Consider the following 26,735-nt stretch of genomic DNA (forward strand, 5'->3'; position numbering starts at 1 on the left):
GGAAAAGTTATTCAAACTTTCTGAATACCTATTTATGGGCGAAATTTGATTCCCTTGGAAGTTTTTAAGAGTTTGAAAGGCCGCTATTTTGAACATTTTCGTCTGATTATTCTGGTTAACGAACTCATCAAGATATTTGAACAATTAATGTTTGTGCCAAGTATCGTCTCAATCCGCTGAAAATTAGGGTGGTTATGGCATTCACAAGTAGCGTTACAGATAGATAGATAAATAGACACACAGAGGGAGAGAGAAAAAGTGTTTTTCTCCCTTTTCGCACCTGTGGTGCGTCAGAGCTAAACCGGGCCCCTTTGCAAAACTATTGACCAGCCTAACCTAAACAGAAACCTCTTACTTGCTAACGTAGAAACGTGGTCGGTAGGTGTAAGGCATGTAGAAATTGTATTTTTAATAACCATGAGTATGGTCCACTTCCATGTTTTTCTTTTTACTTTTTGCAGCTACATCGGAACGTTCAATTTTTATTCTTTACTAATTGCAAATGGTGTTTACATTCAAAATATGAGGAATTTTGGTGGCATTTGTTCGGATATTCTTCTCTTTTGAAATGAAGAAAAGAATAAAAGCAATACGCAAAGACAAAAAGTATTATCAGTACTAAACATTACCAATAATAATTGCTACGAAAAACTAAATACGACCTCTTTTAGCATCTCTCATGAACTGCATGTATTAGTAACAAACAATTTTTAAAAATGTCCTCGCCGAAGATTCGAACTGGCGACCTTTGCATTTGTAAGCCAGTACCTTAACCACTACACCAAGATCATGGCATGGTGAACGTTTAGTTGTCGGTGTCTTTCTTATGTTTGTGTTTTATGTTCCCACTTCGACAATTTTTACTCTTTTTTTCTAAGTTTAACAGCTGTTTCTGGCTTTCTCTTTCGGTGTCGTCCTTTATTTACACTATGCACTATTCGTATTCACAGTTTGTGCCTTGTGCAATGTCTTATTGAGATTAAACTTTTCTTTTTGTCCCTCAGTAAATATTTGATTGATTTAATTCTCATACTCTCCACGGATGGAGCGCAGGAATGCCAGACTCGAAAAATAGGTGCACATTTACTTTCCTGACAGATAATACAACGATAACGTTGTTATGTTTTTGTATATAGTATTGGCAATCTGTGCCAGCTTATAAGAAGGTGATCAGAGGCGAATTAGTGGAGCAGTATTATGTGAAAAAAAGATACATAGAGATATCAACAGATTATTCTTTTGTAATCGTAAATTAGAAAAAAAGAGTCGTTGCTATGGATACATAATGAATAAGTGTGTGTAGAGATAGACATCTTATTATGTATGCTTCTCATGAGTGGATATTAAACTCAGTTAAGAAGGTAACAAAACGTATATGAGTTATATTATTTATGAAGTATTTAAAATTAATCCTTCTAAGTGCACGCCGAAACTCATTTATTCGATGACCTGGAAACAAATTAGTGCCCATTAGTAAACTAAATAACATGCAATGCAGGAAAAGTACATAAACATTAACCCATTAGTGCCCAGAATTTCCCACTTATATTTTGAAAAGTTTTTTTCGCCTATTTGGTCTTACTAGTACTCTAAAATATATATTAAAATATTTTTGAAAAATATTTAGTTTTTTCTTGTTTTTTTAGCCTGGCAACTTAAGTTTCCAACAGGCAACATATTCAAGAAAAAGGGAACATTTTGAAAAGTTACAATTTTCAAGGAGAAAATACACTGGAAAATCATAACTATTAAAATCAAATCAATTCTTCCTTTACAGACCCTTAATCTTTCCTTCTGGAGTCTTTCAAATCAATCCAGTTGTGTCTTTCTCTTTAAAACACATTGTACCCAAAAAGCAGTGCTAATCCCGCATCAATATATTATACAAAGAAAATGTAACAATTCTATAACGAAACAGACCCCAAAGTTACTTTACGATTAGGGCCTACAACTAGCAATGTCAATCCATGAGTTTTTTGCGCTATGACGAAAAATTGCCATGGCAACTTAAGTTGCCAAGGGGCAGCAATGGGTTAACATATTATACAGTAATTTCAGCACTAAACATTAACAATAATAATTGCTACGAAACACTAAAACGAACAGCTGAACTCCTAACGACAGGACTTACAGTTGTGGCCAAACTATGTTAAGAACCTCTGTGTTCAATAATCCCCAACGGACTAGAACCAATGTCCACTCGCACGAAGACGTAAGTAATTCGTTAAAGTTAAAACTATACAGTGAAGGTTATAATTTATTATTATTTTATTATTATTATTATTATTATTATTATTATTATTATTATTATTATTAACATACTTTTGAATATACAGGGCGAAATTACAGTATAATATGTTAATCTTTATGTAATTTTCCTGCATTGCATGTTATTTAATTTACTCGCCTGGTACTTACATCCTATAACTTTGAGTAGTACCAAATTTCTCAAAAGTAAATTTCATTTCACAAATTCAACCTGTTGTATATAAGTTATTAGGACGTAAAATTGAATGTAATTTATACGAAAAACCCTTTTATGCATTGCAAGACCTGTAACGTTCAAAAATTCACCACAAACTTATAGTCGTATCGACATAAACAAAAAAAAAAAAAAAAAAAAGTGTGGAGCAGGAAACCACTTTACACAAAAGTCAAAAGTGGGCCATTGAAGAGATACGAACTGGCCGAGCGGTTTAGGTCACTAGTCTATCAATCAGAAGTTTATGTGTTCAAACCCTGTAGAAAATATTAGTTTTGTTTTTTCTTAAAAGTTTGTTCCTATTTTCATCAGAGAACCGAGAACATTTGTTTGAATAAATCTTTGGAAACTATTTTTCTCTCAAATTCGATTAGAAGCGAACATTATATGAATTGCAAATCTAACATCCACAGCTGAAAACAAAATATTAAGTATGTTCAATATTTCATTATTATCCTTTGATATGTAGTGAAAAATTAATTATAAGCATTGACAATTTCAGAAGATTCTCCCCCGGTAATGGTCAATATATGAACGAGAGAAAACTGATGAAACATTATCAGTCCATTTGAGCATGATCGAAGATAATTTATGGCCACGAAGGGGAAATTTATGTCGACAGGGTCCCAAATTCTCCCACAGGCCAGGCCCTGAAATCATCATTGTTTCAAAGGTATCCTTAACAAATAGAATATTACATTTATTTCTCGTTCTACGTTTTTGAAATGGAAAAATCATAATTTTAAAGAGAATTATAATTAAATAAACGTAAAGATTTATAGAACTAATGAAGTAAATACCCTTGTGTAAGTTATCGATTTCTAATCGGATTAAACCTCGAATATTCGTTTGCATCACACTTTAAAGTAAATCCTCTGTGTATATATAATTCTTACTGGAAAGCATGTTTAACTAAAATTACTTAATCAATATTTTTAATAATATATATTTATTGCAATACTTTTACTATTCAATGTTATATACACTTCATTTCCTAAAGCAAAACCTCGCAAATGTATAGTTGACTAGTGAATATTATCAAATAAATTATCATTTAGTTTACGTAAATATTGCATCACCTGATTTTAAACTTCGTACTTTAAATAATAATAATAATAATAATAATAATAATAATAATAATAAAATTATAGTCATATCTTTATCAGAATTTCAGGCTTAATCTATAAATGAATTCAACGTGGTCTCTATTCAAAGCTCTATTTAATAGAAACACAAAGAGAAACTTCGAGAACAGGTAAAAGAAAAATGTTACTTTGGTGGGATTGGAAGTAACCTTTAAGAGGTTTTTTTTTTTTTTTTTTTTTTTACAAATTACAGACAAATGGCTTAGACACTTTTTTGTTTTCTTTAAGTTAACTGATTCACCGAACATATCTGACATATGAGTAACTTGTCTCCATTTTCTACTCGGTTATACACGTTTTACAATCTTTTCCATTAACCTTGAACGACAAGAACACGAACACAAAAACATCCACCTAGGTATGACAGTTAAAAGTCTTGCTCGAAATAAATATAAATTTCTGATATTATTATTATTATTATTATTATTATTATTATTATTATTATTATTATTATTATTATTATTATTATTATTATTATTATTATTGGTCTCCTACTTCTTGGACAAGATGTGAAAATTCACTACCTTCTTCATATCGCTAAATCAATATCTTCACTGTTTTCTCGTCACAGCTCATACCCTAGCTATCTGAATAGCAGTTTGTCTCATTGTTGCTTGATCTATGATTTTCCCTCGCATAGTAACAGATAGTTTTCTACAGCTTTTAGAGTGAGGTCTTTCGACAGCCTCTAGAAATTTGCATAGTGATTCGTATTAGCAATTACAGTAAAGTGGATCTTTCTGTTTCTACTGTGCATCATCAGCATCATTATATCAGAAGTATTCCGCCATTACCAGCTGGTCACTTACCGCAGCTGAGAACTGCCATGCTCCACGATCTTCTGTTAACCTCTCCATCTTCACATACGATTTTTCTGTTTTGATATCGCCAATAGCCTAATTCTGTTTCTATATAGTCTAATTCGTCCCGTCCCTCTCTTTCCTGCCACCATACTCTCTAGCACATCCCTCATGATACAGTTCCTTCTTAACAAATAACCCAAACAGTGTCTCTTTCTCTTCTTAATAATATTTTTCTCCTTTCATTTCTAATGCCCTCTCATTCGTTTTCCTCTCGACCCAGCTATTTCTCCCCATTCTTCTTCACGCACATATTTCAAAAGCCTTCAAGTGTTTCTCATCATTTTTGTGTAATGTCCATCTTTATGTCCTATAAATACAGCAAAATACAGTACACGAAGCATTTTATGAGTCTTTTTCTTTTCAACTTTATTCCTAGTCCCACAAAATACTATTTCCTCCATTCTAAGGGCTTTTTTCGCCATTTCTACCCTTGCTTTTATTTCACGTTCGCATGTCATATCATCACTAATAATGGTACTCAGATATCGAAAACTAGTCACTTGTTGTTTTTTCCCGCTCCTACTTCTATATTTGACACCGATCGCTTCGTTTCAATCACCATGGATTTTATTTATTTTCATCCCATATTCTTCACAAGCCTTTCTCAAGTTTTCTACATCTTATTAATTTTCTTTTTAGATTCTACAACAACAGCCATATCAACCCCAAACCGTATACACCTCACCATTCTATCTTTTACCGAAATTCCATCTTCATTATGTAGACTCGTTTTCGCTATCTCTTCTAAATAGCTATTAAACAAAACATAATCGGCGGAATATATAACCTCTGTTTAACTCACCTTAGAATTACACTGTCTGTCTACTGTGCATGCAACAGTGAATTTCCATGGAATATCATGAATAATTCTGATAATTTATATAATAGTTATGGACGAATATGTAACAGAACCTATATCAATAATATATATCATTCCTCAAAGTAACGAATACGGTAAACATTAAAAAATCAATAGACATATTACAACAGGGTGAAATAAGTATAAACTTCAGACACTACAAAATACATTTCACTCGCTTTCCCTACTGGTCTAGTGACTAGCGCATGAGAATCAGGTGCATGGGGTCCCGGGTTCGATTCCCCGTGTGGGAAGTTAGGAATTTTAATTGTCATACCTATGTGTATGTTTTTGTGTTCGAGTTCCTGTCGTTCAAGGTTATGGAAAAGATTGTAAAACGCGTATAACCGAGTAGAAAATAGAGACAAGTTACTCATATGTCAGATACATTTGGTGAATCAGTTGACTTAAAGAAAAGAAAAAAGTGTCTAAGGCACTTGTCTGTAATTTGTAAAAAAAAAGAAAAGAAAAGAAAAAGAACTCTTAAAGGTTTCTTTCAATCCCACCGAAGTAACATTTTTCTTTTACCTGTTCTCGAAGTTTCTCTTTGTGTTTCTATTAAATTGAGCTTCGAATAGAGACCACGTTGAATTCATTTATTGATTAAGCCTGAAATTCTGATAAAGATTTGGCCTGCGGCCTCGACCAAGATACCCATAAACTAAATTTGGTAACTCTCCCCAGGCCGGTCCCGGTAAACGCTCCCCATGAGAACCCCTGGTTCGAAATATAAAAAACAAACGCTTTGCCTCGATGACCCTTCTATTATGCCCCCGTTCGTAAGCTGATTGAGGCTAAATTTCAAAGTAAACGCGATCTTAAGTTTCACCATTGAGCTCAGCGACCAAGAAAGCTATGGATTTGACACTTATATCGGTTATTTTAGATAATTGTTACATGGCTCGGTAACCTCCCCACACATGTGACCCGGGCCCGCATACAATTTCACCTGAATTTGCAAGTCATCGCTAATGAAAGTGTCACCATTGATCTCAGCGACCGCGAAAACTATGGATTTGATACTCATCTCTGTCATTTTGGATTATTTTTACATCTTGGTACCCCCCCCCCCCACATGTGACCTCGGTCCGCATACAATGGTAGCTGAATTTGCAAGTCATCGCTAATAAAATTGTCACCATTGATCTTAGTGACCGCGAATATTTTGAATTTGACACTAATATTTGTCATTTTGGACTATTTTAACATGTCTCGGTATCCCCTACCCGCTGACCCGCGGCCCGCATACAATAGTAGTTGAATTTGCAAGTCATCGCTAATGGAAGTGTCACCATTGATTTCAGCGAGCGCAAAACTATGGAATTTTCACTAATATCGGTCATTTTGGGCTATTTTTTACATGTCTCGGTATTTCTCCCCCCCCCCCCCAGTTGCCGCTGACTCCCGGTCCGCATATATTTGTTATTAAATTTGCAATTCATTGCTAATGGAAGTGTCACCATTGATTTCAGCGACCGCGAAAACTATGTATTTGACACTATATTGGTCATTTTGGATTACTTTTATATGTTTCGATATTTCAGTCACCTCCCGAGACCCCTGGCAAGGAGCCGAATAGCGTGAATTTGGAAGTTTATTGCGAGAGGAGCTTCATTATTGATTTCAGAGACCGCGAGAACTATGAATTCGACACTAATATCGGAAATTTTCTACTACTTTTACATGTCCCGATAAGGGAGTTGCACTTGAGAAGTCACAGAGGACGGACGCACGTGACGATCGCTCTGCGAGTGAGAAGTGTAGCCATATCATGGGTGTTTCTATAACCCAGTGGAGAGCAAGAATAGGGACTTTCAACAGAACTAAATACAAGCAGCATGTGAATCGCAGCGAGCTTATCGATAACAAAGGATGGACGGGAAGGGCAGTGTGTTTAGCAATAGTGTTGGTGTTACTATGGATAGGAAACGTCGAACAGCATCCAGGCCCAGGTAACAAGGATAGCATAGACCGAAAGACAGAAGACATCCTGGAAAGAATTACCAACATGGAACCGGCGATTCAAAAGATAGGGAACATAGACTGCAAAATTGACAGGATAGAAACGAAGATGAACCAGCTAACATCAGAAGTAAAGAACCTACAACACGAGATGACTAAGCTCAAAGAGGAAAACGACATTCTACGGAGAAGATTGACAGAATTGGAGTCAAAACAAGACTATCTGGAAAATCAAAGTAAAAGGAATAATCTGATCTTTCGCAATGTGGAAGTGCGGAGTGAGGGCCGAGTGTCATGGAAAGACTGTGAGGACGCGGTGAAGGCAGTGATAGTTGATAAATTAGGTGTTGCTATAAAGGATGACGATATCGAACGCGCACATTTTATTCCGTCAGGTCGTAAAACATCTGATATTGTGGTGAAATTTTTGAGATACACAAAGAAAAAAGAGGTGTTAGATGCCAAGGCCAAGTTGAAGCACAGCAAAATAATAATTCACGAACAGTTTTCGCAAAAGATATCACAAGAACGGAAACTATTAACGGACAAAATGTTAGCAGCGCGAAAAGAAGGAAAATTTGCCTCGTTAGTGTTTAACAAACTGAAAATAGACGGGGAAACATTCAAAGCGGATTTAACAAAAAATGTGGTTTTTAAAGTGAGTGGTGTTTCCAGAAGTGAAAGTGAACATTTTAGTGGAATTGGCAACGCTGATGAGGTCAGCAATAGTGGTGACAAAGAACATACAAATACCTTAGACAGATGGTTACGCCCCAGGGGACCAAGAGACACTGGAACACGGCGCGGCAAAGTGACAACGGACAAGGCATAGGATAGCGCAGGTACCACCCCCCGAAGTCAGCAGGTGAGTGAGAATTGCAATTCTAAAGATAACACGAGGTCAAAGACATTGAAGATATGCTGTCTAAATGTGGAAGGGTTAGCAGGGAAAATACAAAATAAGGACTTCGTTCGCTACATGGGGCAGTTCCACATTTTTGCCTGTGTGGAGACGTGGGGGACAAAACATAGTGACTTTCAGTTACCAGGTTACGTAGTATACAACAAAACAAAGCAAAAGGCAAGTAAATATGGGCGTGCGCCATCGGGTATCACAGTTTTTATTAGGGAATCAATTAAATACGCTAGTTCTATTGAAATGACACAGTGTTCAGATGTGATGTGGATAAAATTCTCGAATCCGATTGGTTTATGGATAGGAATTGTATACAACCATCCACAAAACTCTAAATTTGCAAATGAACATTTCTTTGACGAGTTAGAAGCAAATATTTTACAATTTGAAGACGACGGGAACAGGGATATAATAATCATGGGTGATTTTAATGCTAGGTCTGGGGAACTAGATGACGGGGCTAATATTGCAACCGATAAATACGACAGATTAGAACTGAATAATAGTGCGTCACTCCCAGAGAGGAGTAATCAAGATAAAATAGTTAACCAAAATGGAAAAAAACTCATTAATTTCTGTAATGCCTGTAATTTTGCTATTGTAAATGGTAGAGTAGAGGGTGACGAGGAAGGGAAATTCACATATCTAAGTGAGCAGGGGTGTAGCACGATAGATTATTGTTTGAGTGCGTTGCACACATATGATCGCGTAACTCGCTTTACAGTAGGTGACCTGATTGACTCCAAACATCAGCCTATAATAGTAGAATTAAACAGCACAAAACACAACCACGCAAGCGATCAGCTCTATAATGAGCACTACACACACACACAACCAGATAAGGGGCAAACTCAAAATGTATTGAAATACAAATGGCAGAAAAGCAATGAAGAGAAATTCAAACAAAATCTGGACAATCCTCTAACAGAACTATACCTAATAGGCATAAACACATATGTAAACAGCAGAGATATTGAATCTGCAAACTCAATTCTAAACAAATTACTATACTCAGTGGGGCGGATCATGAAGATTGACAACACTAAAGTAATCAACAATAAAAGTCCATGGTATGATGCCGATTGCATCGCTGCGCGTCGGGAAGCAACTTCAGCATTACGTACATTTAAACGAGTCAGAGGGGATTCTAATCTACTAACGGAATATCTGAAGAAGCGGAACCGATACAAAGAAGTATGTAAAAACAAAAGGAAAGAATGGAGTGAACTGTGGTTCCAGAGTTTACAAACAGCACTAGATACCTACGATTATAAGGAAGTATGGCGTATGATTCGCGGAAACAATACACAGGGAACACCGAAACAAAACATCCCTACAGAAGTATGGGCGGAATACTTTAGGCAAATTCTTGGTAGTAAGGACACATAGAAAACAACGCGGTCAATTCCCTTACAAGTTTCAAGTACTGATCCCATTCTCGACAAAGAAATATCCATTCACGAAATTAAGCTCGCTACAAAAAGTATGAGAAATAATAAAGCAGCAGGGGTCGACGGTATTGTAGCAGAATTTTTTAAACACAGTGTAGAGAACGAAAAATTTATGAAATCGTTAGCCGGAATGTTCAACAAGCTGCTACGGGGAGCAGACATACCGGACTTATGGGGAAGGGGTATAATTGTCCCACTGTACAAAAGGAAAGGTAATGCACAGGACCCTAACAATTATAGAGGAATCACACTTTTACCGGTCATAAGTAAAATTTACACAAGAATCCTGGCCACAAGAATAGAACGCTGGGCAAACTGCAATAACAAAGTATCGCCACTTCAAGCAGGGTTCCGAAAAGGCTATAGCACGATAGACAATATAATGGTGTTGCGTACGTTAATTGACAAAGCGTTGACGCAGAAACGAGGCAAAATGTTCAGCTGCTTCGTCGATTTTGAAAAAGCTTTCGACACCGTTAGCAGAACTGCTTTATTGTACAAACTAAGAACGTACGGGATGTCCACTCAGACACTTCAAAGCATCGAAAAAATATACAAACGGGTCGATTTCTGTGTAAAAAGCGGACGAAATAAAATGTCCGAACCCATACCATCTTACATAGGCCTGAGACAGGGGTGCCAACTTTCCCCAATACTATTTAATTTATTCATCAATGACATAGTTGATGCACTAGATAAAACCGATAGCCACCCTCCGCATGTACTGCAAACATCAATTCCAGTATTGTTGTACGCTGACGACTTGACAATCATGTCACAAACCGTAATAGGATTGCAGAGAGCATTAAATGCTTTAGAAGGATATTGCAAAGAATGGAATCTCAAAGTGAACGTAAAGAAAACGAAAGTAGTAGTATTTAAAAAGGGGTACAAACTGGCAAAAGCAGAGAGGTGGTCATACCAGGGGGAAGAGTTGGAAACAGTTAAAACTTTTAAATATCTGGGAGTGAACATTTCGTATAATGGAAATTGGATCGACCACCAAAGAAAAGCGGCAGCTATCACAGAAAAAAGCATATTCGCAACACGAAAAACCTTGAACAGACACAACAACGTTCCGTTCAAATTGGCCATGCGTGCATTTAATACACTACTGCAGCCCATACTTCTGTATGGATGTGAAGTCTGGGGTACAAACTGTGCTGATAACATAATTAATAAAGCAGGAACCAAGTTCATTAAACAAATATTAGGGGTACCACAATCGGCACCTAACAGCGCGATCCTACTTGATACAGGGAGGCATCCCGTCAGCTCAATCATAAAGATAAGGGTTCTAAAATATTGGCTAAACCTGTGTGAATCAGAAAACGGGAGGGAAATTCAGAAGCAATGCTTTGATTTTCAAATGAAACAGAGAAGTAATAACTTTTGGATAATGGGAGTAGGGAAACTATTGCACGAGCTAAATATGTTCGACTTGTTAGAAAAAAGAAACAAGAAATCAAAAGAAATGTGTAAAGTAATTAGAGAAAAAGTAATTTCAGATGCAACTGAAAATTTGAAAGCTGATTGCGAGACTAAGCGATCTTTGGCAACATATGTAAAGATTAAAACAAATGAGGGGGCAGAAAAATATCTCGAGCTAGGGAGGGACCAAAGACGCGCTATAGCAATATTTCGAATGGGGATATACAGGTGGAAAAGTCCGAAAAATGAAAACGGAAATTATTTATGTAGTTTATGTGGTGAGATTGAAAATGAAATACATATTTTATTCGAATGTAAGGTGCTAGAGGAAGAACGCAATAGGGGAAGGATAGGGGATAGGATCCATGACAAAAACTTAGAATTAAACAAAATTCTAAATGCAACTGACAAACAGAAGCTATCAACTCTGGCGAAATTTTTGCAGTCATTTTATCGTTTACGGGAAGAAGCTTTGAAAGAGGTTGAGGACAACAATGCACCCTCTACTCCATCATAAGAAAACACATCTGTAAATTAATGTTTTAGTGTACCTATTTAGTTGTATTTGTTGTTGTGTATATTCAAACTAGGAGTGTGTCATAAACGTGTAGAATTGTATTATGGGCCATAGGCCTTCAATACAAATAAATAAATAAAAAAAAATGTCCCGATAAACGCCCTTCTGCGACCCCCTGGTTCGAATTTTGAGAAAAACGTTTAACTTTGATCTGGAGCGTGGACCAAGGTATTTGTGACTAAAATTTGGTAACTCTCGGTCTATTTTTCTGGTTCCCAAGCCGGTTCCGGTAAAAGCCACCTGAGACCCCCTGGTTCGAAATTTAAAAAAAACGGCTTCGTCTTGATCTGGGGCCTGGGCTAGGTACCCCTGACCAAAATTTTGTAACTTTCGGTCCACTCGTCTGATTCCCAGGCCGCACACAGACAGACAGACAGACTTACAGACAAACACACAAACAAACTCTTTATTTTATTTATATTAGATAAAAAATTAATATACTGAATATCAGCTCTCCAACTTGAACGGCTTGCGAGATACTAAATTTTTCGCAAAAATTCGGACCCTCTTAGAATATGTAACATAATGAAACAGATACATGTATGATAACTTCCTAGTTGAGATTGAGGCTTAAGTATATACCAAAAATCATTTCATTTGACTTTGCAATTTGGATATGATGATCATGCACACATAGTCACATTCAATTTTTTATATAATAATTCATATATTACACATGATTCAAACATTTTTCCCAGTAGCTAGCTCCTCTACGAAATCACAGGCTGCGTCTCAAATAAGTCCTATTGCTATTATTACAATTGCAAATATCAATACCTAAAATTGCCTGAAGTTCTTTCGTCAATAGAAACAAATGAAACGAAAAAGGATGCCTTGAAAGTAGACAAATTCACCAGTGTTCAGAAGCTGTCTACAATGCACTGAGCAGAATGAGTGTGTGGGTCGTAATACGTTGTTAAGTCAGAGTGGGTCCTGGTGGGTTTGGGGTTGTAGTGGGTCACGTTCTGTTAACCCGCGGTCCCCCGACCCGCTCCATCTCTGGACTCTACATACGGATAAAACAATCATATATATGTATTTTAACCTTCTTGATTTTACTGAACCTTCACTAATTTAAGATAATTTACAAAAAATGCAAGAAAGCAATTATTAATAACATATATAGAAACATAGAAATGTTTTTTGAAGGAAAAAGTAACTGGTGTACTCGCGGTTCGAACTCGAGTTGCCTACTCAATAAGCAGACACCTTACCGACTTATCCAGGGCACAATGTGCAAGTTATCGTTTCGAAGCTTTATTTCTAATGTGTGTGTAGTAGTAGTGGTGCGACAACCGTCTTGAAGACCCATTTTGCAGTTACGAAATCACTCTTTTAACCCCCATTAATCCGATTTTTATACACCTCTCTCTCTCTCTCTCTCTCTCTCTCTCTCTCTCTCTCTATATATATATATATATATATATATATATATACAACAGTAAGTAAGAGTATAGATTAAGTTATTCTTGATTTTAATCTACAGAACAAATTATTTTAATGAAAACATGGGGCCTGTTGCCGTAGATGGCTAAAGACCGTAAATAAAGTTCAAACTTCAAGTGTAACTGGGGTAACTCCCGACAATAGCTGATTTAAGACGTTTGATAGCGCTGGTAATGGCTGGTTTATAAACATACTTGCTATAGCGTGTGTAGGTAAGTGGTTACAGCGTCTGACTGTTGTGCTAAGTGTTCGGGGTTCGAGTCTCGGCCTGGACTGAGTTACATGTTTTTCAAGGAGTTAAACACTATAAATGATGTTCGCGTTTGATGCTGAATGAGATTTATCCTATGAAGGGAGAAAAACCAGGACGGATACAGGGGGCAGGAGGAAAGACGGACACTGTTTATCCTTAAGTGTTAAAATTTAATTTATTCCCATGTCTTTTGCTCTTTCCTTTCCCTGTTTCCTTCTTTTCTCATTTTGTTTAGCTTTCCATACTTTTTCTGTCTCTACATGATGCGTATTATTCTTTTCTGTTTCCTTTGCATTAATTCATATCTCTTTGATCTTAAAGTGAATGGAATTTCTGCAGATTTATCTCGTGGTTGTTTCTCTAAGTGATGCTCTCAGATAGTAATACTTTTTCCTCCAAGTGGAGGAATATCCTGGCATGTTATGTTTTCGGGCACGTATTTGCTGTCATGTTGGTTGTCCAACTATCAGACATAGAGTGAAACTATCCTGCTACTGGAAAAAGCTATCATTTCTTATGTATCCAACCTCCACTTATTACAGTCGCTGACTGTACATTTGGTATAAATATCACAACAATCCATGTAGGGGCAGTTTTCACTGCCTCATCCGGCTACACCCTTTGGATAAGAGAATACGTTATTCTTATTATTTTTTTTAATAAATATGTTTTTAATAACTTTTATTTTGTACGATCTTTCAAACACTCATTGTCTTTTTCAATTACAACAGAAACGATTGAGTATTATGATTGTTAATACTTGGTCCTGTACGTTTTAGAGTGCATATAAATGGTTTACGGAAACCTTTTAGTATTTTCTAATATTCCACATGATCCTCTTTGCATTTGAAAGAAACTACCTCTTTTCGATATGGAAGATTTCAAGGTGGTGTCCATAAACTGAAAGCATTCTCGAACATAGGGTCCATATCCAAGTGTACAATGGTAAAGTCGAAATAGCAGACACCACCGTTTCGGAGAAAGAATGACGTTCTGGATTCTTGACTCACTTCGTACATTATACCTTCTGTAGATTGCTAACAGCAAATGCCCAGTGATACTTCAACCCCCAATAGAAAGTTGTATTATCTTTTTCAATTCCATTTGTTTTTACAGAAAATAAATGTATAGCGTTTTTTAAAGGCGATATTTTCCACAAGAAAACAGCATAATATAGTTTTTCCTTCATGCTAGAGGGGTCTTTTTCGATTTCATATAGTTGTGATAAACCTCCCTTTATAAACCCAATTCTTTCCTTTAGGTGCCTCTTTGGTTCTCAATGGTACATACCAATCCACTATGAACTAAACACAATATTACTGAAGATCTGACTGTAGAATTGATGACAAAGAGACCATGTGCACTTCAATGTTTTAAAGGGGGGAAGGGTGGCTCAGTGGTAGAGCGTTCACCTCCGGTGCTTGGAGCCCCTGGTTCGATCCCAGCTCGCGCCGTGTGGACTTTGTGGTGGACAAACACCGTGCTCGTGGGTTTTCTCGGGGTTCTCCCGTTTCCTCCCTTTTATTTTCCACCATTTTCATTCGTTTCTGATAATCACGGTCTCCTTTAGCCTAACCGGCATAATTGTGGGACGTAAAACTTAAAGATTTCATTTTTTTTTCAACATTTGATAGCCTAGAATTTGGAAATAAAGTGCCTCAACGGGCTTTTGAAACGTAAGACCAGCTCGCTTTTCGGAAACTAGGTAATTACCGAAAACACAGAACTTGATCAATACTATCTTTTCTGTTCCATTGTTTCAAGCAAATAACACATCTGCTAGTTATTTCATAGCATTGGTTCAGTAGTATTGTTTGCTACGTCCTTTTGATTTTCTCTGAGATTGTGTAAGAAAAGTAGTGTTCTGTTTACAATAATAACAATAATAATAGAAAATAAAACAAACTTGATTTGGGCATCATTTGGTAACAATATAAGTTAAATACTTGTTAACACTTGCATGAAATTAAGTTATTGTGTTTTTGCCATAAAATTATAGGCTCACTTCGTGGGCTCCGCAATGTTAATTTCCCGTTTCTTGATGACATTATGGATTCAGCATATAATAATGAAAAGCTTCTCGTGGACAGATTCAAAACCAGCTACTATTTCAGGCAGTCCGTAAAATGCCAAAATTAATATTCTAATATATCTATCTATCTATCTATCTATCTATCTATCTATCTATCTATATATATATATATATATATATATATATATATATATATATATATATATATATATATATATATTCGTTACTTTTCTGTTGGTTTGCTTTACGTGATTAGACATGTTTGTTGTATAAAAAAAAGTTTATTATTTCATGTCCAAGTAAACAATAAAATGAATAAATAATTTTCATACCATTGTTTCCGAAAATGCGTTACGAAAAACAAAACCTTAAATAAATGCAATAAATAAAACGCTGTTATTTATATATTTATAATAGCATTTATTTTCTATCAAGACATAGGAAATTGATGTAAGTGTATATAGCGACTTTGGGAATTAAATGTATACTTGTTTTCAAACCGACTATGACAACTTTGAACAGATGTCTAATGTATTAGGAATCCATTCGTCATTTTGCATCACATTTCCACATTTTCGAAATCCTTATCAAATTTCCAGTAAGTAAATCTTTTCCAATACTTTTGCTTCAGTCGCGACTTTGTACCGCGACATTCCATTCGCGGATTTAACTAAGACATATTCTATTCGTTCACTGTGCCATTCACGAAACCTTTGACCACAGTAATCTTTCGGATGCTGTAAAAACTTAAACCAGAAATTATGTGGGGAAAATTAGAAAGAAAATGTGTAGTTATATTTTCCTAAAGATCCTGTATATCAAGCTTCATGAAAATCTTGGATGGAGTAGATACTCCTACATAATGTGATATAGAATAACTCACATGGGTTTTGGTAAGTATTAGATGTGTGCCTTATTTCTAGATGTGCTTCTTTCGCTGGTCTTCCGTGCATTGGACCAACTCCAGAGTTCCCAAAATACAGCAAGAATTTCTTCCTTATGGTGTGGCACGTGAAACTTTACAAATTACTAATTTTCCAATTATATCAGATGTTACCAGTGGAACATATGTTTCCACACCATGGGTCTACTTTGTGTCATCATTTGGTATAATGAAGTTTTCGTCCATAATGATGATATACTGTCTTACCTCAGTCTTTTCGTGTTGACTTTCGGATCATGTCGTAAAAGCAGTGAAAATATGCATAACTTAATTGTGACAATTACATAATTAAAATTTACTTATTATCTAATGTTCATTGTATTTATACTCGTGTTTATTCAAATTATAATTTATTTTCTGTACGGTGAAAGTATCGACTATAGAAGAAAAAATATGTGATGGTGATCTCTAACTGTACACTTGTTTAAGGATATGAATAGATAATTAATACTATATTATTATTTCAAATTATGGAATGGAAATTTGAGTTTGGTCCATGATGTTTCGAAATGATGCTATTTAATTTTTCGCATCATTTGTAGCAGCATAGTACACATTGTATTGCACTATGTCAAAATTTATAACTAAATCACGTGTAAGTCATATGTGACAATAGTACAGTAAATTGAATACTAATTTTATTAACAGTAATTATGAATCCTCTTAACTAAAAGTTTCTATTTTAATACATACCTAGAAAAATTTAGTAAAATTTTAAACTACAAATTATTCTACTTAGCCACAACTTTGTTCCATATATATAAACGAAAACATGTGCAAACTATTTTTCGTAAGGTTTTGTTGCTTTCTAAAATGGTCTTTTAATTTAAGATACATTCAACGTAAATAACATTAAGATTGTCTCATTGATATAGATATTGTAATGGACTTTCCTACACGTCGAACATTTACTGGCTGCTTTGTCTCTTTCTAGTAATAAGTTGCTTTGTAAAGTATTAGAAAGAGAATTAAGCTATCTCAGTTCCGACTTAAGTACAGGAGCTATTTTTCTCAAAGAGGACGTTCTCTCCTATGAACTGATCACTAATTTATCTTTAATTATCGCATTCGATAATTTGAGTACGTCTTATTCGACGTAATTTTTGTGATTTTACAGGTGATGCGGTATTCATTGTTCGTTCTCTGTATACTTTCAATTCTTGTGCCACTATTGGGAGGAACACAAAACAAAGAAAAGAGCAAGTCAAATACAGAGAAGACATTACAGAAGGAGAAACTTAAGTCAGCAAAACTCGGACCGTGTCAAGGATGTAGGACTTTAGTAGATTCATTTATGAAGGTAAGTAAGTAATATCTCAATGATCGTAAGTAGTTTTGCATAATTTCGATTCCTGTTCTTTAAAAGACCAACTCAATTTAAATTAGAATAAATTAATATTGCATCATATCCTTCAGAGGGTTCAATAAAATTCACAAAGCTACAAACGTGGAAATATAGTAGACTGGATAGCCCAATGGCTACTGTACCGGCCCGGTAAGCTGGAGACTAGAGGTCTGCACGGACCGGAACTTTTAGCCCGGGCTCGGCCCGGCCCGGCAGGTGAATTTATAATGCGAGACTTGACCCAAGTCCGAAATATGCCCGAATTACTGTAACTTAATAATTAACACAAAATTGTATGTTTATTTACCGTGATTAAAGGTTTAATTTTGCAGTTGTGCTTTAAAAGATCTGCAGAAAGAACGTCCGATAAGTATCGTTGTACAGTACATTTACAAAGTTAGGCCCGACAAATATGATTGTGTATTCAAAAATTTACGGCCCGAGCCCAGCCTGGACCCGAAGTGATATATGCTTTGTAGGCCCGAGTTCGGCCCGCGGGCTCGGCCGAGCCCGTGCAGACTTCTACCGGAGACCCAGATTCGACTCTTGGTCCAGTCCCACATTTTCATTCTTTGAATTACAACAAAATAAATTGTATTCACATTCTGGATCGAACAACTTATCATATTCGCAGTCGAACGTATAGCATTGTAACAAGTATAAATAATTTCTTACCACTAATTTAACAATTAAGTCATGCTCTCAAGTTAGAGTTAAATACCTGTCGAAAATATGGGAAACCAAATTTTTAAGGCTTTGGAAGTCGAACAGTGTGTGTAGGGGAAGGAGGGTTAGAAAAAGTGGTACAAAAGAGAACACAGGTACAAATGTCCAGTTTTTTCTATGATTTTCTTATTTTGTATTTCTATCGTTGTTGATATTGTAAATTTTATAAATCAATTGTGGATGATTGTAACTTTGCCTCAATATCATTAGAAGCAAGAATATATTCTGTAATTTGAAAAGAAATGTTAGTGGCCGGATTGATATATATACATACATTATAAAAGCCTTTTCTCTTCTGGTATATTTCTAGGGCATGGAGAGAACAGCTCGTGGAAAGTTTGAAGGTGGTGATGCGGCTTGGGAAGAAGAACGGCTAGGAAGCTACAAAAACAGTGAAATACGTTTAGTTGAAATTCAGGAGAAGCTTTGTACTGATGTAGATCGGGGCACTGATCATGTAAGTCAATATTTTTTTTTCATTGACTTTTTCTTACGATATCCTATTATTAGTAAATTCTCAATACTATGATTATATTGCCTACAATTAACAGAGAAAATGTAAATGTTACTTTCACACTGTAATGTATAATTGGATGTAATTGCACATAAATAATCAAAGTAAGTTCTTATCACATAAGGTATTTTGAAATAAACAAAACTATCCCGATTGAAATAATTTTTATGTGACCAAGTTCAATTTACATCCAACACATTTTCCAGTTTTGTAGGCTGCGATACTAACCTGTGTTGATTAATTGTAAGGAAACACAACAAAATGGAAAGGAAATTGAAGAATTAACAAAATAAATGTAAATGGAAAATAGCCAATTTTATGTTGAATGAATCTTCACTTACCACTGAAATGTGACATTTATTGATAGTTTCATGATTATACATCTGTAGTTTCAGAGGCACTGGATCCAACCTGAAATTGAACATGAAATGATGCACTAGAAGCTTAACGTGTTGAACTCAGTAGTAATCACGCATTTAAGAATAGTGCTGTTTCATCATGCGTAGATAGAAGCGAAAATCTTTAATGTGCTAACTTTCATTAGATGTTGAAGAAGTAGTTCGACTGTATGTATTTGTTTCTTATTTCTGAGGGGGTTACGTGATGGCTCAGCTCTGGTGTCAAAATTTCAGGTTCGATTCCAGAACATCGTATGCATGGAACTTACCGAGTTCTTTGCTTTCCTTCCACTTGAGTATCATTCTACCAATTTTATAATTAATTTGCATCCAATGTTCGTGTCCTTTTTTCAATAGATAATTGTGAAATTTCATATATTTGAAGATCTTAGCTGTAGAGAGTGATAATTCACGCAGTGCACATTTTGAGAAAACCTTGTAGGAATTATCGAATATCGAATATTCTTCGAAATCATATATATCATTTTTAGATAAAAAGAACTATGTGTATGGATAAGTTTATCCTTTAAGAAATTACGGTTAATTTGTTTTAAAAGAAAATTTTGAAAGAGTTCAAACACGATGAGAAAAAAAAAAAAAAAAAAAAACTTTTTGATATATTAAAATCCTTCTTGTACTGTGTAGTGTAACGTTCTCTGAACCAAAATATATTACAGTTGAACCGTATATCATTATTAGTACAATATATTATAGCTTCTAATACCATATCAATATGTTTATTCACAATAAGCATTTCTGAATACAATACTTATACATTTCAACACACCACCTTTGAACCAACGTACCAGTTAATATATTAATAATATCGAAACCATTGTACTATTTTTCTAAGTTATCTTAATAGCACAGTCTCAACTCCGTATCTAGTACCATTAACACAGTCTGTCTTGACAAATGCTGGCACAATTGGTTCAGTCTATCTTGCCAATATTCCCAACACCTTTGGAAATTTTACTCTTCTTTGCACCAAATAAATAATTATTAAATAATATGATCATTTCAATAATTTGATTAGAAATTCGTCAGTTTCAATTTTGAAGTTAACACTAGAAGTCCGCATTGAATATTGTTACATTAAGTCCGCATGGGAATTCGGCTTCACACTTAGCAGTAATTACGTTTGGTTATTTATTTATTTCACTGATTTCGAGTTAATTAAAACATTTTAAATAATGGTAAGGCATCCATGTGCATAACCCATATAATTATAATATTTAATACAAAATAATAAGTTTCTATGGCACTAACTTAAAAACAGATTCTGTATTTTACTGTGAAATCTGAAATGATGGAAAACATACTTTTTGTGTAATATATATATATATATATATATATATATATATATATATATATATATATATATATATATATATATATATATATATCGTACTTTGTTGTTGACCTTACAGTTTACCATTGTTATCTTGTCTTGTAAACCACTCATAGTAAGCGTAGTTGTTGTGTTTGCCAATTTTGGTTCAGTTCTAGTCTTGTTCACTCATCGCTCCCATGGCTTTCTGTTCCACAGATCCTGGCACTTTGAGCACCGATGATTTTTTTTTTTTTTTTTTTTTTTTTTTTCGTGTGGTTTGTACACAGAAATTCCGAACATTTGTCACACACCAGAGGCGTTTTTCTGTCAACGTTAAGAGGGCAGAATTTGCATCTCTTACGTTTCTTGCTTTCCTTAGAGACTGGTTCAGATTGTTCTCTTCTCTAGCAAATCTCCAAAACTGCATGCTCTGACCGCAGTTGTAGGCCTAACTTATTTATTTTGCCTTTGTGAAATTTGTATTCCACATTTGACTTCATCTTTGACTAATTACTTTGACAGTATGCGGTGAAATTCCCTTCTTACATTTCCGATTACTTTGGAGTAAATTGTGTACGCATTCGTAGCTGCCTTGTCAAGAAGGTCATAGCAACATAGCAAGCTGCAAAAAGCCATCGCCAGGTAGTCATCCGTAACGTTATCATTCGCATCACTACCATTACTGTCATCATAACAGTTCTCCTCTCTATCGCTAAATAAATTATGTTTCGCTTGTTCTGCACCGTACTCTGTTGTAAATCTAAGATTTTCCATTACAGAAAGTATACTTGAATTGACTGCAAAACGAAAGATCACCGAAAAGCGGCAAACCAAAGGTTAGTGATCAACATGAAATGATACGCAAATAGCAAACCTCATTTGTTTTGCAGTCAGCAGAGGTGTCAGACCCACCCTTTTATTTATAACTCCAGGGAAATAAATAGTGTTTGCGTTTTTGAAAGTTTCGCGAAGTCCACTTGGGGTCTTTTGGGATCCCAAAACGCAGTTCCTCATAAAATTTGTTTTTCTATATATAAGTTTATTGCTTCGTTTCAATAAAAAAATTAAAATTATACACAAAAAGCTCAAAAGGAAAGTCACAAAAACATAGAATAGAAGTAAAAGTGTAAGAAATACAATAAAATATATCATGTTGGGGTCAAAAAAAGATCCCCAAGCGGACTTCTAGTGTTAAATATTGAATAAGGACTAATATATCTTATGCTGGTCGTAGTCTGAGGGTTATTCCTAGAGACTGGATGTTGAGGCACGAAACACATGAACAATAGATAGGCAAATAGGTACTTACGAATCAAGAAACAGAAAGTAAAATGGATATTAACATTTGAATGTAACTAATGGATGTAAATATTCTCTAATGTACAAATACTGAAATCAAATCCTAGACACATTAGATGGTTAGTTGTAGAGAACACCTTCTTTTAAACGAAGAATGAAATTAATTCCATGTATTATTTACTAAATACATTATCTACTGCATTCTGATGATTTCATACGGTAGTCTACATTTTTAGTACATTTTATCATTACACTCGACAGTACACAAATGAATAAATAAATTATTGATCATTCTCAAAAGAGGAGACAAAATATTAAATACATTTCAATTTAACACATTTTATCAGTCCGTATATCACAAGGAATCATTAATTGCGATTAGATATGATAAGTTATATTTTTAAAGTCGTCAATTGATAAACTTTGATCGGGACATATCTATAGCACGCAAGGACACGCAGATCAAATTCACTTAGCCATGTTCACCTTTGAGTACTTATGTAATTCTCTTTGGGGGCCGCGGTGGCTCAGTGGTAGAGCGTTCACCTCTGGTGCTTGGGGTCCCGGGTTCGATCCCAGCCCCCGCCAAGTGAACTTTGTGGTGGACAAACACTGTGTGCGTGGGTTTTCTCGGGGTACTTCCGCTTCCTCCCACTTTCTTCATTCCACCATTTCATTCATTATTCATCATCACCGTCTCCTTTAGCCTAACCGGCATAACGTGGGACGTAAAACTTAAAGATTTCATTTTTTTAATGTAATTCTCTTTAATTTGTCTAAGTTGTCATTAGCCGCAGTAACTTGCTCACATTTTTCACGTACAGCCTCGCGCTTAGCATCTGACTAAGCTCAAATTTTGCCCGGTCCAGAATAAAAATGTTCAGCAAAATCTCCTCCAGAAATGTTCTCTCCTATGGCAAAATTAAATAATTTGTAGCGATAAAAGCTATTTTGTGAACGACATTGTAAGGAGCCGTTGTGTTACGTGAATTGATATTGCATGCCCTTCACAGAATTACTTCCACTATCTTCTTGGTCGGGTAATATACAACATTAGATATCTAAATAGCTCATCTAGTTGCTATAATTTGTGGAAGTAAGGTAAGATCAGTAGTGGTTAATTTAACGATTTAATTTAATTAGGAATTGGATTGAGTAATATTTTCTTTGTATTCAAAACTGGAGCATACGGTTTGGGAAATAAACCAGGAATTTTCTCTGTGATTCAATGGAAAATGTGCTCCAGACACCTTATATAAATCATAGCTGGGGAAAGAACTTTATGAGGCGTTGCAGCTTTTTTCCTTTTTGTTTTCCATGTACATTCATGTCCAAAATTATTGTCGCATATCTGTAACTGTCTTCTTGTAAGAATATAATTAGATAATGATTTTGCAGGGTACACTTAATACTGATACTATGTGTATAATCGTGAAATGTACATTTGTGGTAAATTTCATAGGAAAAGAATTATTAATACGAAAATTAGAATGAGTAAAACAAAATGTTGCTAAATGGACAAGAAAATTTTATTTTCGTTTTAATGTTCTTATTTACTGCTCTTCTGACATGAAATTTGCCACTTACATGTCTTTGCCGATTATACACATACTAACATTATAAGAAATACCGGACGAATTCGTTATCAAATTATATTCCTACAACAACATATTTATAGACATGCAACAATAATTTTGGACATGAGTGTACATTGCTGAATTCGTAACAAACGAAAGAAGGGGAAAAGATTGCTTCTTTCTTGTTTTGAAAGTACATTGACAATTATTATACTACTAGTCATAAGACAAACATCAAATTAAATCCTCGAAGAACTTATACTATTTTCTTAGTATATCTGTGGAATGCAACATAGCTGCTAACAAAGAGGAAATGTAGGGAAGAATGTGAATCATATTCAGTCATTTCTCGCGACGATATGCTTTCCTTATAATGCGGTTTACCTTGACTGTAACCTGGGCATAAGTTGGTTTCTGTTATTTTAAATTTTGTTTGAACCAACAGAAACCTTTCTTGAAACAAAGATCTATGCAATTATCCTACTGAAGTTCTGATTTTGAGGAAAATACAAACAGTAGGCAGTATTCGGCATTAAAATACTACTATAGACCAAAATATCCAAAATTGTATTAAAATTGAAACGAATATCCCCTAAATAAACTTCAGCACGTTCATTTTTAGCATGTCCTTAATGCTAAGAAATAGACATTTTTCTTAACATCCAGTTTCTAGTTATCATTCGTATGTGTATCGTACTGAGCTGGCACCTGTAACTAAGGCGGGAAGTAATTATTAAAACATCTCTCTTAATAGTAATAGTAATACAAATCCTTGTGCATCAAACTGACTCCTTTACGTAAGAGCTATGCATTGTAACAATCGGAAATTACATTCCAATATGAAGAGGTAGTGAAACGGAAACCTATGAATGTTAAACTATCAAAGTACATTTGTTTTACATCAATACCTGAAACAATACAAAAAATATTTATGGATAACACAGTCACCAGTGTTTCTTTCGCATTTAAAGTGCAACAACATAAATATCCATGAGTTATGTAGTAGAAAAGTGTATTGAATAATGTCTATTCTTACTTGCTGCTAAGGAACTTACCACCAATGATTTCGAGCAAAAGAATACAAGTAGCATCATTGGTTCATATTTCATGTATGAGGCAATAACAGACAAAAAAATTTTATGATATTCAACTATTTTATTTATAGAGTTCTGTTCCTGGACACTCCTGACGTCTCAGATATCTGTTCGGGATAATTTTCACTATTTGATAGATTCAAAATATTGCCAAAATACAAAATTCCTGGCGATTCCGCGGTTGATGAAATACATTCTGACGCATTTTTGCTGTTGCTTGTCACCATCTACTAGAAAACAGAGTTAAATGTTATACGTCCAAAATAAAACGTGATACATTCGTGCTGGTTTTTGGGAAACTGCTTGGCACTGCAAGTGTACCATGTCTTACAATCTTTGTGTAGGTGCATATTGCTCCTTTTTTCTTCTTTTATTCTTTTTTGCAAAAAATGTAGGTTATCACCTATTTCAGCTTGAGGTATTTATTTCTTTTTACTGAGTAAAACAGTGCCCTATTTTTGCATAAACTAATAACATTTCAAAGCTTAAAACTGTAACGAAAAAGAATATAGAGATGGTTATCAAAATAATTAAACTGTCTCAAGAAAATGCCACTTTTTTGTTTAGTGCGTCGTGGAACAATCGTTAGCCTACTTTCGTGGAATGGAAGCATATTAATCATAAATGGATTTCCGAGATATATCGTACCATGTCTCATACAATGAAGCACTCAGTTGTCAGTGAAAATGGAAAATGATATCTGCTCTAAAGTCTGAACTCAAAACTGATCATAAGTGTTGAATAATGTTGAGATCTACGGATTGATCAGTCCAGGGGAGGTGTTGTAATTCATCTCAGTGTTCATAAATCCATGTCTCAACAGCCCCAGCTATGTAAATTGGTGTATTCTTATCTTAGAAAAGTGTGTTGTTGGCCAGAAACAACAGTTAACCATAAGATACACGTGGAATCTAAAATTGCCAGGTAATCATTGTCGTCCTATGTGCACAATCACAAGATCCGCGTGATACGAAGAAATTGCTGCCAATAGCATCACAATGCCATCGTTATTCTTTACATTTCGAAGCTTAACCTCTTAGGATATCTGCCATACATAAATACGACCTATTGGAAATATAGTAAAATTAGAACACATTGGATTATATTACCCATTTCTAGTCATCGGCAGTCCACTTTGCATTTTCTCGGCACCATTTCCTTTGCTCTAAAGCGTTGTTGATGGGGATCAGCCGTTTGGAAATTGCAACTCGATCATGAACGTTTAGGTTATGTAACTCGCATCGAAGAGTGATTGTCTCAGCAGGCTGTTCTAGGTTCTGATTGAGTTCCGTAGTCACTTTTATGACATTCTTTCTACTGTCTTCTGTAATAGTCATTTTCAGTGCTGTGCGATCTGTGTCACCTAGGCTTCTCTTTCATCAACTATTACTTCTCGCTGGTCTTGCTTTGAGATGGATCCTTCAGACCGTCATCGCCTTGAACACTCTTTATCCCTACACATCTAACACGCTGGCCACAACGGATAGATTTGCGCTAATTAACCGTCTGTCCACTTTAAAGCACTGTCCTGTTCTACTCCCTGACGTACTATAGACAATCACCTAACACATCATTAACACCAGCAATGCACATGTGTTCGCCGTGTTACAACGCCACATATCTTACGTGTTGCTTATTACAGGTCTTGTGCAGGGTGCGGTAGAACCGACTAAGCAGTTTCTATCGATTACCGCGAGAGCTGTGATGGGGGTAGGCAGTTGCACGTGATCTGCCTTTGTTCAGTCGTTGACCCCATTTCAGTAGCTAATATGGTCTGGACCGGTGCACATCGTGGTTTTGCCGTTCGCGCTTATTATGAAAACAACAGATCTGCGATCGCTACACAACGATTTTTGAGGGGTGATGTCGAGTGGCCTGCGCGGTCACCAGATTTGAGCATTTGTGACTACTTTCTTTGGGGATATCTGAAGGAAAAGGTTTTCAGAAGCCGCCCTCACCCTACCAGCATTAAAACAGCGGATTATTGACGAAGTGAATGCCATACCCCGCGATGTGTGTGCAAGAGCCGCTCGAAACTTCAGGGATCGTCTACAACAATGTATTGATGCTAATGGGCGCCATCTTGAGG

The 26,735-nt window shown here is 35.5% G+C and overlaps 1 protein-coding gene across 6 annotated transcripts in view; it reads left to right on the forward strand.

Annotated features, from left to right (window-relative positions):
• The window catches only part of Creld (Cysteine rich with EGF like domains), a 365,129-nt gene that overhangs the window by 37,066 nt on the left and 301,328 nt on the right, over positions 1-26,735 (forward strand). For all 6 annotated transcript variants that reach the window (XM_081762917.1, XM_081762913.1, XM_081762916.1 and 3 more), the window contains exons 2-3: positions 17,478-17,660; positions 18,742-18,888. In XM_081762917.1, the coding sequence (XP_081619043.1) occupies positions 17,478-17,660; positions 18,742-18,888 (330 nt within the window). The remainder of the gene's footprint in view (positions 1-17,477; positions 17,661-18,741; positions 18,889-26,735) is intronic.

The sequence above is a fragment of the Thermobia domestica genome, chromosome 6, assembly GCF_964235325.1.
Source record: "Thermobia domestica chromosome 6, izTheDome1.hap1.1, whole genome shotgun sequence".
Lineage (NCBI taxonomy): Eukaryota > Metazoa > Arthropoda > Insecta > Zygentoma > Lepismatidae > Thermobia > Thermobia domestica.